A 17,688-nucleotide genomic window follows, 5' to 3' on the forward strand; every position below is an offset into this window, starting at 1 on the left:
TAGTAGCTCTGAAAGAAGATGATCATAATGTGCCTTTTTGTAAGGATTGGGATAATGCAAAGAACTTGTGTGATTATTTGGAATGTTTTTATCATGTCACTAATGAAGTTTCTACCCGCAAGTATGCCACTTCGAATGAATTTGTGTCTCATATTAGTGAAATTGATGGTTTGATAAAAGAGTTGAAGAAGAGTCTTGATCTTAACACAAGTGAAACGACATATTTTATGGGTGAGAAATTTAACAAGTATTGGGGGGATATATCAAAGATGAACAAAGTTGTTTTTATGACTGTTGTTATGGATCCGAGACGAAAGTTGGGATACCTTTCTTTCATGCTTACAAATATATATGAGAAGGATATAGGTGGAACCTTATTTGATAGTATAAAACAAGCTATGGAGGAGATGTATGATGATTACAAGAGATTGTATGGGTCGGGAGATTCTTCACTTCATCCCAACTTCTGTTTCTTCAAGTTCACGAGATGTTCTTGTTTCAGATGCAACAAATTCTTATGTTTGTGCAAGAAACAGAGAAAATGTCGGACATCGATTGGAAATGCAGAATGTATTTCCAATCGAAAGTCAATGTTGTAACTGAATCAACTTCAAAATTGCAAAGGTATTTGGGTGAGCCAAACCATCCATATACAAAAAGGTTTGATATCTTATCTTGGTGGAGTAACAAGGCAAGATTTCCTATACCTTCTAAGGTGGCTCGCGATTTGCTTGCAATACCAATTTCTATGGTAGCCTCGGAATCAGCATTTAGCACTGGAGGTAGGGTATTAGATTTTTTTTTTGGAGTTCTTTAACTCCTAGAATTTTGCAAGCGTTGATTTGTGCTCAAGATTGGTTTCGGGCTACTGGGTCTCCAATGCCAGTTGAGGAGAATTTGTTAGAGTTACAAAAATTTGAAGCAGGTATTAAAGTTGACTATTTTAGTTTTTGTAATGTTTGATTTATATGAAATAAATTATTAACATATATTTTTTGTTATAGAATTGAACCCATCAGAAAAGGATTGTACTTTTCTCGATAATTTGTAACGGATTCTCTCTGCCAAGATCATTATGCAGAATTGAGAAGCAAATCAAGTGAGAGGCAAGTTTTATGAAAATTTTAAAATATATTCTCAATTTTTTTATTTTATATCTAAAAATTGGCAATTCACATTCTTTGCAATCCTTGTTTGAATCTTTCATTCTTATGTTAACGTTTCCGTTTCAAGACATTTGCAGATTTTAGATTTTGAAGTTGAAGAGTTAAAGCCTGAAGAGTGGAGAGTGAAGAGTGGAGAGTTCAATTTGCAATCCTTTAGAAATCTTGAATATGTGTTAGACAAAGAGACAATGTTTGATGTGTAACATGTGTTGATGTATTTTTAAGATATTTTTGAATGGATAAATTTTAGTTATGATGGTTAATGGTTATTTGGAAGATGAAGATTGTTGTTACATTTGATTGTTGTTATTTGTTAGTATAACATTGGATGCTATTTTATTTGATTTTATGACAGGGAATTTCTATCTAGTTAATAGTTATAGAAGATGCTCTGTCAAAATTATATGAATTAAAAATATATATAATATACTTATACAAATGGAAGTTGGAACTCTTAGTCTTAAGAACCCTTTAGACTTTATATAAATATATAAGGGAAAGTTTTTAAAAGGAGGTTATATAATTATTAAAACGGTATAAATTTTTCTAAATTCTTAAAAAGAGCGTTAGTATATATATCCTATCAATTACCAAACATGCTACATGTATGTATTTTTCACATAAAAAAATATTTTTTCACTCAAATTAATTAATACTAGTAGTTAACTCTAAAGTTTAATAAAATACTTATTAGAATTGATATTAACTTTCACTCAAAATTGTATAATTCAATTTGATGATTTAAATGTATAATAACAAAAATAATTCAAGAATTTTAGCTTTTAGTGTTATAACGAAATATTAAAATCTTTTATATGAAAAATGTACAAGTGGAAGTGTTAAAATTTTGTAGCACTAGGATGTATGCTTGTGCACATATTAAAAGTTTACAAAAGTTGCACCCTCTTTATTAATTATAAGATTTTTACTACCCTTTTTAAAAATTTTCCCAATATATATAATATATCATATATAATTAATTTTATAAATAATATTACCGGTTTACCAGTTAACTGGTTTTCTAGTTAACCAGTTAACCGATTATCGGTTAATCGGTTTATCGGTTAAACTGGTAAAAAAAATCCTAAACCGGTCAACCGACTGGTAAACCGGTCAAAACCAGTTAACCAGAACCGGTAAACTATCGGTTCCGGTCTAGTTTTCAATTTCCCGATTTTTTTGCACAGCTCTAGTCGGGGTGATTCGTCAAAGGATTATGGTCGTGGAGCAAAAATGAGAGTCCTGAACCACGTACATTAGTGTATTAGCGTTCGTATCCTTCTTTGTCATAATTTATACAAATTGCATCTATTTATGTCTAAGTCTTTTTCTTTTTCTTTATTTTTATGAAAGGTAAATGGATATCATCAAAATGTACAAAGCATACATGTGTCCTTGGGTAGCTGCTCATTTCTTATGAAATATCAGAACTGAGTAGATATCCAAGGTATATGGAACCATATGCATGTGTTTGTACTCTCATACATCTAACCCTCACATGAATACCAACCTCAAAGTCAAACAATCACTATCAAATATGTCATCATACCGCAGCCTGTCATGTAAGTGGCACTATAACCCTCCTGCGGCTGATGTAGCCTCCTCATGGGGTATGTGCAGCCTCCCTCCAAGCTCTAGATAGCACTGATCCCCTAGTGCATAAACGTCATGTATCGTGCACCTGAGTCTCCTCCGGACCCAAATAGCGTTGATCCCCTAGTAAATATGTGTCAAGCATCATGCACTTGAGTCTCCTCCGCTCCCTAGATATCTGATCTGCAATCCCCTCCGTGGCTAACGTAGCCTCCTCCCATGAAGCGTGTGGCATGCCCCTGATCTCCAGTCAGTGCAAATCCACCAGTCATGAGTCCAACCATTTGGAGGGAAATGCTCTTGCCTCCTGTGGCTCCTCCACTCTCACCCATATGTATCCCATTCATCCTCCTCCACTGAGATGATATGCTGGGGTATGTGCCCGGCTCCTCACAGTCCACCGCTCACCATCCAACATACCATCCTATCTCGACCCCTCACTTGTCATGACGCATGAATGACATGGCAAGCCGTCTGATCCACTATGCTCTACTAGCATCATGAATGTGTGTCCAACTGACCCACGCCCTCTCCAATCTGCAGTCTCCTCCTGTGACTAGTGGAGTCTCCTCCAGTGATGCATATGGTCCATCATCTCCCCCAGCAATGCAGATCTACCCATGTGTAACCATCCTGTGTCCATCCTCCTGGAGAGAATGAGCTCTGCCCCCCTGCGTCTCCTCTGCAATAACAGGAAGAATCACCATTCACGCCCACCCCTTCCAGCATTCCAGTCATCCATCATATCAGTCCCAACACTTAGGTTCTATTTAACAAAAGAGAAGATGTTTATTCATGTCTGAGACAGTTCACAAAACTCTTTGAAGGATTAGTTTGGCCTAGAGATTTATAGAAACCACTAGGATTCAAACAAAGAAACAAATCGAGAGGCAAGTAGAAGGAAAGGCCTCTCCTTACTGGAGCAACAACTCATAGGCAGTTGAGCTCATACGTCAAGGCTATCTGCAAAAATCAAGCTACAAGACCGATGATTGTGGGGTATTTCCGACCTTCACGATGGCAAAATTTCAATTCAAAACCACCTATCTAACATCCAATTGTTTCTTCAGGCCGACCTAAGAACTTTTTTCAAACACTCTGAACAAGGTCTTAACAATCCAAAAAAGAGGCAGAAGAAAAAGAATCAACAAAGAGGCAGAAGAAAAAGAATCAACTCAATCATGAAAAAACTAGATGTTCGGACCGGAACCTGTGTACCTTAGAAGGAGCCTTGTAGAATCCCTGATGGTCCTGTTGAAGGATGGTCGGCAAGAGGCCAGTAGAAGCGAGGAGGGAGAACTCCGCCATTCTTTGGATCCGAGGAAGCAGCACCACAACCAACAAGAATAACGACGATGTTTGCGATATAAGTTTGACGAGTTCAAGCAATTTGAGGCTGATGCGGATTTCTGCGGATCCCCGGCCTCAAAAAAAGAGCAGATCAAAGAGATAATAAAGAAAAGAAAAGGGAGGAAGAGGCGACGGTTTGGAATTGGATAGGTTTCGCACTTCTTGTGGCGTTGACAGGGTTAATTGGCTTCGAAAACTTCGACAACCAAAAATCTACTCGTCTTCCTTTTAGATGCCACTAGTAATTATCTTTGTTTTTCTCTCCCCCACACACTTATTCCAAACCAAAATAGATGACATTTTTCGATATATTTCTTTCTTTACTTGTATATATATATATATAAATGATATTTTAATTTTTTTCTAAAATTAAATAAGAACATTATGCTCATCTTTATATTATTTTTTACCTATTTAAGAAATATGGTCTAATTATTTCTCAAAAGAAAATGACAATAGCAACTATTTATATTAATTTCCTATGAGACGAGATAGGTCAGGAACAAATAGCCCTTCAACCTCATATCTCCATTAAAATCCTTACTTTTCAGATAAAATGGAAGATGCTAAAACTCTAAGAGTTTTTTTAAGACTCCTAAATTATGCAAGACTTTATTTAAAAGATATAGGAAAAATTAGCGGCCACTTATACAATAAGACCTCCTTAACTAGACAAAAATATTTTAATCAACAAGATATAGCACTTGTACAACAAATTAAACACTTAGTAAAAACAATTGTCATGTTAACACTTCTACTTAATTCTGACTACTTAGTTATTCAAACAAATGAATGTGAAATAGGATGGAGAGGTATTTTATTTAGAAAAACTTCCAAATATGACCCTAAACCTATAGAAACCTTATGCAGGTATGCCTCTAGGAAATTTCAAGAAAAAAGGACATTCAACTTCACTAGATTTTGAAATATTAGCAGTTATTTATTATCTAGAAACCTTCCGAATATTCATTTGCAATAAGCAAGAAATTACTATTAGAATAGACTATAAACTATAGTCAACATACTAAAGGATTAAGAAAAGGATTAAGTACTAAGAGATGGTTAAAATTCACAGATACGATTATTAATAAAAGGTTTACGCATTCACTGGGAACATATAAAGGGAATTAACAATTCTTTAGCTGATACTTTTTCTCGTTTACTCCACTATTTTTTTCAGGTAATGGATAAACCAAGGAAGGTACGAACATCATTTGCTACTAAAACATTAAGATTTGGAACTCAAGAATTACAACAGTTCGCACACATGAAGATCAGTTCTGCTCTATATTTAGAGACAAATTAGATCACATACAACACTGTCTGATTGATAACATTTGGCACATTCCAACCATTCCTGGTAGCTCTGGGCATAAGATAGAAGTTATAAATGCTTTAACAAACTATTTTCTAACAACCATACAAAAAACCAGCAGGCAAGAAATTCCCTTATTATGTAGTATTCTCTGGACCACAAGCTGGGGTATATACTACTCGGGAAGAAGCAAATATGGCCATACAAGGCCTAGAATTGCTGGAACCCCAGGTTGTTTTGATGTGATCAAACAAGTTAAGTTAAGTCATGTTTGGTTTAACCCTTGTGTCTAAGTGTGCAGGAGCTTAGGAGCATAGGAAGTCGAGCGGAAGACGCGGCTAGCGAGAAGGATGACACAGGAGAGAGTCGACGGGCTCGGTGTGTCCAAGGGACGAGGTGTCGTGGAAAAGTACACCAGTAGACGAGAAGAACGTACGCGACATTTGAGGGACGAGAAGCCAGGGAGGAAGGTTGCTCGAGGAAAAGACTGGAAATTAGGTTCGGGTGAGCCCTATTCCGGATGGTCGAGATCACCCAAGCGAGCGAAACTGAAGTGGAAGACTCGGACCGAGACAAGCAAAATCGGAGCAGAGGGTCCAGATCGAAAAAGTCAATCATGTTGACTTTTGTGGGTCCGAGCCCCCGGAACTCAACTTTTATCAGAATCAACGTGTACGTTGACCGACGCATCGGGGATAGAATTTTATCCCACTCTAGGCGCCTAGAACCCTTCCAGATGTCCAGAACAATGCTATAAATATAGCTTTGATTTCAATAGTTAAAACAACTTGTAATTCATTTCTTTCTGTTCTACTTTCATTTGTGAGATGTTAACATTGTAAGAGGTTGCTCCGTCTGAAGGAGATCGTCATAAAGTGCGCTTTATTTTTCTTGGATTAACAATCTTCTGATTGCAAACCAAATAAGTCTCCTTGTGTTTCTGTCTCTGTAATTAGTCTCTTGGTTTTTTATTACAAGTGTTCTTTATTAAGCTATTAGTCGAGAAATGGTTGAGTTTGTTTTTGCAGGGCAATTCACCCCTCCCCTCTTGCCGGCCACCAAGGGTCCAACAAGTGGTATTAGAACAAAGACGCTTCAGAAGGACTAACCGCTGATCGAAGCAAAGAAACCAATGGCCGGACCAAGCATCGTTCCACCAAAATTTGAGGGAGACTTCGCATACTGGAAATGCCGAATGGAGGTATTTCTAAAAATTGACTTTGAAATTCATTTAATAATCAAGTATGGCTTTGTAGCTCCTACGAATCAAAATGGAGAGAAGAAGGAAGAGAGTCTTTGGACAAAGAAAGAATAAAATGATTCCGTAGCAAATCACCGAGTGGAATATCACTTGCTGAGCGTGCTACCGCCTCAAGAAGTTAACTGCATTGGGAGTTACTCATCGGTCAAAGAACTCTGGGAAAAATTCTTGGAACTCCACGAAGGCACATCCGAAGCCAAGCTCATAAGACGAGACATACTTCAGAACAAACTGACGAATATCCATCTAGAAAAAGTTGAGAAGGTAGTCGATCTACACGTGAAGGTGAAAGAACTAATCAACGGACTCGAAAACATCGGTGAAACTGTAACCAATCGGGACTCGATACGCTATGCACTCAATGACTTTCCCAGGACTCCATAATGGACCTTGATAATTAACGCCTACTACATCTCAAAGGACTTGGAGGTAAGTACCCTAGAGGAACTCTTTTCTACTTTAGAGTTACATGAAACCAGATATACAGGTACAATAAAAGAGTCAAGCCAGATTATGGCACTGAATGCAACCAAGAAGGATGAACCCGAGTCAGACTCAGAAGGTGATCAAGAAGCTTACATGGTAAGGAAATTCAGAAAATTCTTTATATATAACAAATTTAAAGAAATGCAGAACAGGAAAAATCCAAAAATTAGAAGAAAGGTTAGATGCTACCAGTGTCAAAAGGAAGGACACATAAAAAAGAACTGCCCAGAACTCAAAAAGGAAAAAGGGCAAGATCTCCAAGCAAAACAAGTACAAGACTCTAAAGGCTACTTGGGACGACAGTTCATCATCTAAGTCAGAAATAGAAGAATATGCCGGACTAGCACTGATGGCGAACCATGAAGAGCAAAGCACCTCAGAAGCCAGCATCGATGAAGGGGGAGCAACTTCAGATGAATGCAGCGAAGTAGGGGGGAGAGTCAGGCTTCAAGTCTGATATGGTAAGTGAGGTATGCCTCTTACCTCCTGATGAACTCTATTTTGGTATTAAGTCTATGGAAAAATCTATGTACAAGTTAAAAAATTAAAATGATGAATTAAAAAAATGAAAACTTAGAAATGAAAAGAATTTTAACAAAATCATGCCTAATAGAAGATTTTGAAAAAATAAAACTTGAAAATGTTAAATTAAAAGAAGAAATAGAAAACTTGAAAAATTCTACATGTTCAAATGTTTCTTGTTTTAGAAACTATAGAGGATTAAACTGATACTATAGATTTCACAAAGGTCAGATCAGAAAATTAACAAAATCTTATATCCCTAGAAAATATCTGATTAACCTTGTAGGAAGGAACCTATATTGGGTTCCAAAAACTTATTTAAATTAAAAAGTGAAATTAGACTTAGGGCTTTCAGGTAGAAAATTAAATATTTGAATTTATTAAAAGACTTTTTCTAGAAGTAGTTGATGATCTAATAACCAAAAAGGCCTAATACCTCGTTCCAGCTTGGAAGCCAATTTCTGAATTGAATATTTAATTGACAAACTGATAAGCATGAAATAGTTAATTAAATTAAATGCTTTCAATATTTATCAAAGGTTTAACATTTGTTAAAATTTTTAACATTGCAAACTTCACTTAAAAACTTTTTCAAATTTCACTTAGAATTGCAAACTTCATTTAAATTGTTTTTGTTAGAACTTATTTTTTTAATCTGTTTAACTTAAATTTTTTAAGTTATTTTATACGTTGCAAAAAAATTCTATCTTTAAACTTAGAAAAAAATTTCTGCTTAAAATTTTTCTGCACAAAAATCAGAATTACCCTTAGACTTGTTGTGATACCCCATTTTTAATGTGATCAAAGGGGGAGAAAGGACTATTAAGTCTAGGGGGAGGTATTATCATTATCTAAATTTTAAATTGTAAAATCCTTTTTGCACTTATTTGCAAAATTATTGGTTTTTATATTATATTTATTTACCCTATATTAACTTGGGTTGCTCACATCCAAAAGGGGAAGATTGTTGGAACCCCAAAGTTATTTTGATGTGATCAAACAAGTTAAGTTAGGTCATGTTTGGTTTAAACCCTGTGTCTAAGTGTGCAGGAGCTTAGGAGCACAGGAAGTCGAGCGGAAGACGCGGCTAGCGAGAAGGACGGCACGGGAGAGAGTCGACGAGCTTGGTGCGTCTGAGGGACGAGGTGCCGTGGAAGAATACACTGATGGATGAGAAGAACGTACGCGACATTCAAGGGACGAGAAGCCAGGGAGGAAGGTTGCTCGAGGAGAAGGTCGAAAATTGGGTTCGGGTGAGCCCTATTTCAGATGGCCGAGATCACCCAAGCGAGCAGAATCGGAGTGGAAGACCCGGACCGAGGCGAGCAAAACCGGAGCAGAAGGTCCGGCCTTTGGAATATTTGAGGCGCTACCTTAAGGCCAAAAGGCATAACAAGCCACTCAAAATGTCCCTCAGGGCAAGAAAAGGCTATCCATTCAATGGACTCAGGATGCATTTTGACTTACCAAAATCTTGATTTCATGTCAAATTTAGATTACCATTTTGAGTTTTTGGATTTTATTTAAGAGTCAGTCTTTGTCAGGGATTTTATAACCATCTTTTTGATAATTATCATTAAGTCTTTTGTAGTTAAATATCATTCTAGATTGGCCATGTTTTTGTTATGATCCTTTATTAACCATGAAAGCTGGACTTCTGTGCCTAGATATGGACCTTTGAATGGATCCTAAAGTTAAGAGTTGATTAATGTGCATTTTACATTTTTCAGTTTCCCAATTTATATATTTTAAGTCTTGAGCCTTAATTGTAAGGTCTGTATTAATTATTGATAGTTTACAGTAGACTTTGTCTCGATCTCAATATTTAGTCGGATTGTCTCCAATAATTTCTAATTTTTATAATCTAGAAATGAGGGAGTCTAAATCAGGTTTATGGGTGTTTATTATTTGAAGTAACTATTGTAGGAGTATGAGATCAGGTGGGATCCAGGTGTTATCAGTTATAGGGCTTGACCAGTCAAGTGAGGCAAGTTTTCCGAATCTTGTTAGTTAGAAAAAACTATAGCACAGGTTTGGCTATTATTAGGTTGTGGATGCTTACTGGGTTGTTTACATGTATTTTTAGGAGAACATTGACAAGATGATGTGTTGTCAGAAGGTATAATTTCTATGTGGGATTTGGTGGTTAAGGGATGGACAATAGAGGAACAGTCTGATACTATTGGAGATATTATGGGTGAGGAAAAGAAAAGAGCATAATCCTTGGTTAGAAGAAAAGCTCTATCTGGTGCTACAAGAAAATTTAAGTCTAGGATTAAGTGAATATTAGGATGTAATAATGGTTTAATCCATAGTTTAAAGAGTGGGAGTAGTGTGCTATATTTACCATAGTTGTCATAAAACCTCAGATGGGTGTTAATGAGAAATTGTGTGCAAGCTAATTGTTGGCCATCAAATTATGTACTTAGTAATGGTTATGATGCGATTTTTATAAAAGTTTTTGGCAAGACTGAAAGAAGTGTATTTTCATCTATGGTGGAGTTGATGGCTCCATTATCTAGAAAGGCATGTAGTGTGAACTCATAACCATGGATATTTACCAGGCATTTATCTCTAATGTCGAGTTTTTCCTATATTACAAATACTAGAGGCTTTTATAAAGACCAGATCTCTATCTATCATATCTACTGGTGTAAGCTGTAAGCTTTTTCTTTTATCAAGAGTAGCCTGAGAAGAAAGTGGAGGAAGGTTTTCTTTCATTTGTTTATCTAGAATCTCTAGTTTTGTTTCCAATTTATTAATGCAAGTTTCTAATACAAAGACTCTTGTTTCTAATAAAAATTTTCGAGTAGCTCCCTTAGAAAGTTGGCTTATGGATATTATAATAGAGAATAGTTGTTGAAGACAAGATTACAGGCTTGTTTCTTACCTAACTTATAGATACCTCTTTTATCTAAAGATGGATAATAACTACAAAAGAAACAAGAAATATTATCAATTCCTATTTTGAGTATCCACTCATGTGGATAGTTAAGTTCTTCTGTAGTTTTAGTACTGAGTTGTTTAAACATTAGATTAGTATCTGGAAATTCATCCCATAATTCTTCTAGATTGTCTAGCGTATCAAAGGGTATGCAATTTTGGCTTTCAGGATGTAGGTTATACTGCTAGTATGAAGGTTGCAAGAAGGAGTTTACAAGATAATAGTCAGAAGAAGGGATAACTTCTTTCACATCATCTATAGAAACAATAGAGTAGATGGAGGATGTGTCAGAAATATCTGATTGTACTTCTACTAAATCAAGATTTGTGCAAGTAACTAGTTTTGCTTCTCTGGCATATAAATTCTTTTTATTTGGGCAGGTAGAAGATAAATGTCCTGGTTTATTACAAGCGAAACATGTGATGGTATTAGCATACATCTTCTTTGGTTTGAACTTTCGTACATGTTTTTCTTTATTCAGATAGGATTTCTTTTCTCTACTTTTTCTAACATAGTAGGTCTTTTTGGGTTTTATTGCCTTGGGCCTTGATACCCATCTTCTCGGTATTCTTGATGAATGATTTAGTCTTGGTCTAGGTTGGGTTAGACCATATTATTGAGGGGTATATATCTGGCTATAAAATTCATATTATTGATTTTTTTAGTTGTTTTTGTATATATACACACTCATTAGGTACACACTCTTAAACGACCCTCAGACAGAACGCCCGGGCACCCCGATTCTCAAAAGCGAATCGGTGTGTTGAGGTGCACCCGGGCGTTTGAACCTGTGAGGGTTACCCAAGAGTGTGCACCGAAAGGGTGTGCAGGGTATCATGTATATATAGAGAGAAATCATATGCTGTCTGGCGCCTCCTACATGATTGTGAGCGACATCTGATATAGGCGATCTGACACAGCTAAAACTCAATTTTTTTAATTCATCTCTTATTTACATATTGTAGTAGCTACTGTATAGAAACTGCTACAACGTATAGCAGTTATTATTTAGTAGTTGTTACAACGTTATAACAGCTACTGTATAGTAGCTGCTAGAATGTTGTAGCAGTTGCACCACCATTAAAAATTAGCACCACAACAATCATAAGAGAGAAGTCATAATTTTATTTTAATTCAAGGAGAAAGAGATAAAAGTCATTTATTTTAATTTAAAAGAAAATAAAGAAAAATTATTGCATACAGATAAAAGGAGGATAAAAAAATTAGATTTTGATCGCATTAGATAGCCTGCGTCAGATTTCGCTCCCCGTCACGTAGGAGGTGTCGGAGAGTGTGTGTATATATATATATTATTTGTGGCAAAAATATTATTGTTATTTCATTCAAGAAAAAATATATAAAAATATACAAAGAAATTCTTAAAATCATATGGAACAAAAAGCGTAAAGCCCTTGATTATAGTAAATTATCGCACCCTTTTAACTAGACGCTTCATCATCACGCTATTCCCGCCTTTTTTTTTTAGAAATTTCCTCCTCATTTTAGTTTTCCTTCGATAATGAATTCTAATCTAATCCTGCGGAATGGATTAGTTACTTCTCATCCTTGGTAGGGGAGAGGTTACCAGAATAAATAAGAGGATTACAATTTAAATTTAAAGAACATAAATATTTCAGAGATCAAACTTCAAATATGCGTAAATTGTACTTCAAATTTAATTAGACATCCCCGCGCAACGAAAAATCAACAAATCCACGAAAGGATTTTTCGTTGATCAGAAGGAAGGCTTAGGGGCCCTCCGTCTCCTTCGCTTGGATTGTCCTTTGCTAGAAGGGAAGGAGCGATCGAAGACTTCACTGGCATTAAGATACCGGTTGGCAGCACCTAGGATTTCCATGTTGACGCTCCACTTATCTGGCATAGCCCTTCATTGGCGCCCAAGGAGTAGGCGGCGAGGATGGTGGCGATGAACTTGAATGTGGCTCTTATTCGGTATCTACGGTGATAATGGCGCCCAGGGAATGTTGGCACCATACAGTTCTGATTTGTTTTGTCTTAAGCAAGATGGGCCATGCACTCGAGATGATCTTCTTACCCATAGGTATGTGCAAATGTTGGAGGGGAAGATTAAGCATTCAATTTAATTAGAGTTGGATGTAGATGATGAGGATAGCATCAGCTTGTGGGTTGAGATTTGTTCAAGTTCAGATCCTTTTACTCTAGGCATTCAAACAAAGTGATAGCTTCGCCAAGCTATTCAACTTGGCAACCATAGTGTTCTAACATCTGAGTCAAGGTGCATGGGTCGCTGCTATAAAATCTCCTCCAACGGCGAGTATAGAAGCTTCAACAGTAGATACTGAGTCTTATCATCACCTACTGAAAGTCTGAAACAGAGATTCCAGAATGAGATGGACCTCGGCAGATTCCTTCTAGTAATTAATATTATCAATTTGTTAATTTGCATATAGTTTCTTGGGACATGTTAATTTTTAGGGCTGTGCCATATTTCTCCTAGATACTAGTGGCTTATCCCATATCCCATGGTCCTGGGGTGGAGCTTCATTTTTCTTCTCCCAGATGCCAATGGACTCCCTCACATTCTGGGATCAAGTCTAGACATCTCCATGATAATCAGGACTTCCTCCTCAACTCATTCTATAACATTTTCGTATTGTTAATTTGCTAATACTCAGGGGTGGATTCAGGATTTTAAGTTTGGGGGGGCCGTATAATGAAAATCCTCTTACTCCTTTAAATCCCGAAACTATCTAAAGATACTTATCAAGAACCTAAGCACAACCTTATGATTAAAAAAAAACAAGAGACTAAATTAGCATTTATAGTCCTTAGTACATAAATCTAACATAGCATACTATAATCACTACATAAAATTCCATGCATCAGATTACTAATTTGTGTTATACATCCCATAAAATGTGACACTTTCATGCTTTTTAAAATGAATAATGCAACAACATCTACATATTCTATTAACATTATATAAAATAAACACAAAGAAGAGCAAAGCATATTTACCTTTCCAGCCATGCCATTGATTATAGCTGAAGCTTCTTCGCTAGATATAAAAATCACAAAACCAAAACCCTCTAGACCTTCCACTTTCCCTGCCAATGATGCACTCTAGTTAAATACCAGTGAGTATAGTCATGTACTGCAAAGATTAAAAAGAAATAAAAAAGACAATAACGACTTACCATCAACAACTTCACCATAATTCATAAATGCTTCTTTTAAACTCATCATTAGTGTCAAATGAAAGACCTATGAAGTAATAAGAGCATCATAAGCGGTGTAACAGCAAATCAATAGCGATATTCTGAAATGTATTTTGCCAAACCTCTAATAATTTTTTTTGAAGATGACATGTATCGTATTGATTGGAATAATGATGGTCGGGAAGGCAAAGCTTTCTTCAAGAGATTTTCAACTCACAAACACCATGTTAACATGAGAATTATATGGACAATAAATCAGATAATTCTTTAGAGAGCAACAGATTGTTATTTTCAAACAGAAATACAGAATAGTATAACTAATTGTAAAATAGTTGCATAGTCAAAGAACAAACACATTCAATTAAGTATCAAATACAATTATCTAACTAAAAGGAATTCGACGTTCTTTTAAATTTTCGAAGTCTTCAATGATAGCTTCTATGCTCACATTTCTAGCAATTTCTCGCTCAATATATATCATTAACGCGTCTGAGAGAAAACCATCCTCCATTTTGCTCCGAAGCCTTGTTTTCACGATATTCATCGCAGAAAATGATCGTTCTGTAGTAGCAGTGGAAACTGGAAGAGTAAGCACAAGTACAATCACTCTAAAAATGAGATTGTATGTAACAGACTTGTTAGTCTTCACCAACCATTGACATAATTCTGAAATAGTTGCAAGATTATTGTAGTTGGGCCCTTTGACTATATTATACTCGTAATGCTTCAATTGCATCTCTAATTGCTCTTTTTCATCTCTTGTAAAGTCTTCGGCATAAAATTTTTCAACTAATTTACATATATCCTCAACTCTGAAAGACTCCACTGGATTTTGAGGATTTAAGGCATTACTAAGAATAAGCAATTCCATAGCATCATCACTAAAGCGCCCATTAATTTCTTGCAACTGTGAATCTATTGAAGCATAAAAGAGGTCTACCTGATAATGATGCTCAATGGTGAAATTGTCTTGACGAGCACGGGCTCGACCTCGTCTATTAATATATGGAGCATTGAAATCAGGAATATCAATATTTCGAAGTTCACAAAAAGATTTCACTTTTGCAAGCAAATCATTCCACTTGTTATCCCTCATTTGTTGAAGTAAATTCTTAGTAGATAATACAAGCTCCATTGCATTTATAATATCCTGAGACTTACTTTGTAAAGCTTGACAAAGGATATCTGTGATTCCCATGATCTCTTTCATAAGATGCAAGATGAATACAAAATCAAAAGAAGTCATTTCATCATAAACAGATGTTGCATCGGCTCGTTGAGAAGGAAGTCCATCATCCATAACCTTAAGCAATACCATACACGATGCACTAAACATCTTAATTAAGCCTTTCAACGATCTCAAATGAGAACTCCAACGTGTATCAGCAGCTCGTTGTAAAGTACCTATCTGATTAAGTCCACGCCCTGTCTCAAGTTCATTAATAGCAATCAAATGTGCAATGTCATCTGCATGAGCATTCTTCAATTCATCATTACGCTTGCACGAAGAACCAACAATATTAACAATAAAAGTTAATCTATCAAAAAATTGATGAATAGGTGTCACATTTTTTGATGCTGCAACTAAAGCCAATTGTAACCGATGAGCAAAGCAATGAACATAATAAGCACTTCTACAATCTTTTATGATTAAAGCTTGCAATCCATTAAACTCGCCCCTCATATTACTAGCACCATCATAGCCTTGACCTCTAATATTTTGAACATCCAAATTGTAGTGAGCCAAAGAAGAATATATAGCATCCTTTAAAGTCAAAGCTGCTGTATCAGATACATGAATAAGCCCAAAAAAACGCTCTTGAATGAATCCATTAGTATCCACGAACCTCAATACTATAGACACTTGCTCTCTTTTTGACTCATCTCGGGCTTCATCAACAATTATGCAATACTTGGCAACTCCAATTTCTTCACGAATTGCATTTTTCACTCTCATTGAAAGCACATGAAGTATTTGTTTCTGAATATCGTGACTTGTATACTTGGCATTTTTTGGAGCTTTCGCAATTGCCTTTGAAAGTTCATCATTGTACATGCTTAGCACATCCAAAAATTCAAGAAAATTGCCACGATTAGATGAACTAGATTTCTCATCATGGCCTCTAAATGGAATTCCTTGAAGTGCAAGCAACAACACCACATGTATGTGAGCCTTTAATCGAAGACGATTAGTTGCGATTTGTTCATCATTAAAATTGTCGAATCTCCTTGATATGTGTTGTGGTTGGTTCATCAAATCCTCACATGCCTTTCCCTATATGGCTGAGGAAAGCACAAGCTTTTCCATTTCGAACTTTCTTCCAACTATTAAATCCATTAACAGTAAATGCAGTTTGATTTGAGCATCCCGATGGCTTGTTGAAGATAAAACATAGAAAGCAATATGCTTTATCTTTAGCTGGTGAATACTCCAACCAAGGAAATTGTTCATACCAAGTAGACTGAAATCTTCGCGGGTGCTTAATATTTTTATTTAGTGGATATTCTTGAAGAATAGGTTGGTATGCCTTCAGATTCAAATAAGCTCGACGAATTTCCTCTCGTTGGTTAGGATGATATTCCCAAATTTGTCGACGCAATCCTGGATCACGCTCTAAAGAATCGAGATCAACCTCTTCAATTTCTGTACTTTTGAATCTTTTAGGAGAAAATTCAGATGGAAGATCATTGTTATTTGATCTTGTCGATGGGGTTATAGGAGTAGCCGGATCTGGTTCATTTGCTCTCTTCCTTTGAAAAAACTTATCAATCGTAACGGATTTTCCCATTTAAAATATATGAAACCTTTAACAATAAAAAACTCAAATTATTTCAAATAAGTGAATAATAATTAATAATAACAACATTAAACCAAACATTAAGTCAGTGAATACTAACAACATCATACAATAAAAAAAACACCAAACTTTTTTTCTTTTAATTAAATATTAAATCAACAATTCTAACTTCAACTATTTCATCATTTAGGCACTTTAATTTCTAAAATCACAAGATTTAATTAAAATGCTTAAAATTAATCATTTCATAGGAGAACAACAAACAAAGAATCTAGCAAAAAAGGAGAAAAGCAAACAAAATAAAAGAATCTGGTAAAATTATGGGCTTTACATAGTTCTATTCTTAGTAAAAAGTTATAAATCATAAGTCCTAAAAGAGATAAATCTATAAATTATTTCAAAATCACAGGCCCATAGCAACTAAATGGTAGGACCATTGATGGATACCTTTTACAATATAGTATGTTTGCTTGTGTGTGCATATATTATAGGTAAAAAAAAAAAAATCTAAAGTAGCCTTCACTTTCAACAATCAACAGCAAGAAATCAAGAAGGACAAGGACTCAAGGAGGGCCATGTAAAATTAATTATTTTAATTTTTTTCTAACAAAATGTATGGAATTGTTTTTGTTTGGTCCTCTGACTTTGCCTCATGTGTTCTTCTCGTCTCATTCATAAATAAAGGTATTAGGTATATATCATAAATGATAAATCTGTTAAGCAGCCTAAGCTTCATAGTGAGGTTAGCTTATGGGGTAGAAAGTAGAAACGATTCAAACGAAGATGGAAAATACCAAAAAAAAAAAATTCTGTTGTTCCCTTCTCAGTTCTCAATTTTAAGGGCTTCTAAAATCAAAACCCTAAGGACTAAGGAGGAAGGAGTAGAATGAAATTGTACCTTTCTTTTAAATCGGGCTCGAGAATATTTTCGTCGCACGAGACCTCCACATCCAATGTCTGATTGCTCGTTCGAAGGCACCGGAGCAATTGCCGTTTGCCGAACGATGAGTAAGATATGCCGTCTGCAGCGGTGCAAGGCTGCAAAGTGCAAAC

At 35.7% G+C, this 17,688-nt stretch overlaps 1 protein-coding gene across 1 annotated transcript in view; it reads right to left on the reverse strand.

Annotated features, from left to right (window-relative positions):
• The window catches only part of LOC121998233, a 36,818-nt gene extending 19,130 nt beyond the window's left edge, over positions 1–17,688 (reverse strand). Inside the window, exons 1-4 of the mRNA XM_042553045.1 lie at positions 17,534–17,688; positions 13,960–14,032; positions 13,817–13,883; positions 13,638–13,726 (exon numbers count right to left, since the gene is read on the reverse strand). Coding sequence (XP_042408979.1) covers positions 13,638–13,726; positions 13,817–13,865 — 138 coding nt within the window. The 5' untranslated portion in view covers positions 13,866–13,883; positions 13,960–14,032; positions 17,534–17,688. The remainder of the gene's footprint in view (positions 1–13,637; positions 13,727–13,816; positions 13,884–13,959; positions 14,033–17,533) is intronic.

Source organism: Zingiber officinale, chromosome 6A (genome assembly GCF_018446385.1).
Source record: "Zingiber officinale cultivar Zhangliang chromosome 6A, Zo_v1.1, whole genome shotgun sequence".
NCBI lineage: Eukaryota > Viridiplantae > Streptophyta > Magnoliopsida > Zingiberales > Zingiberaceae > Zingiber > Zingiber officinale.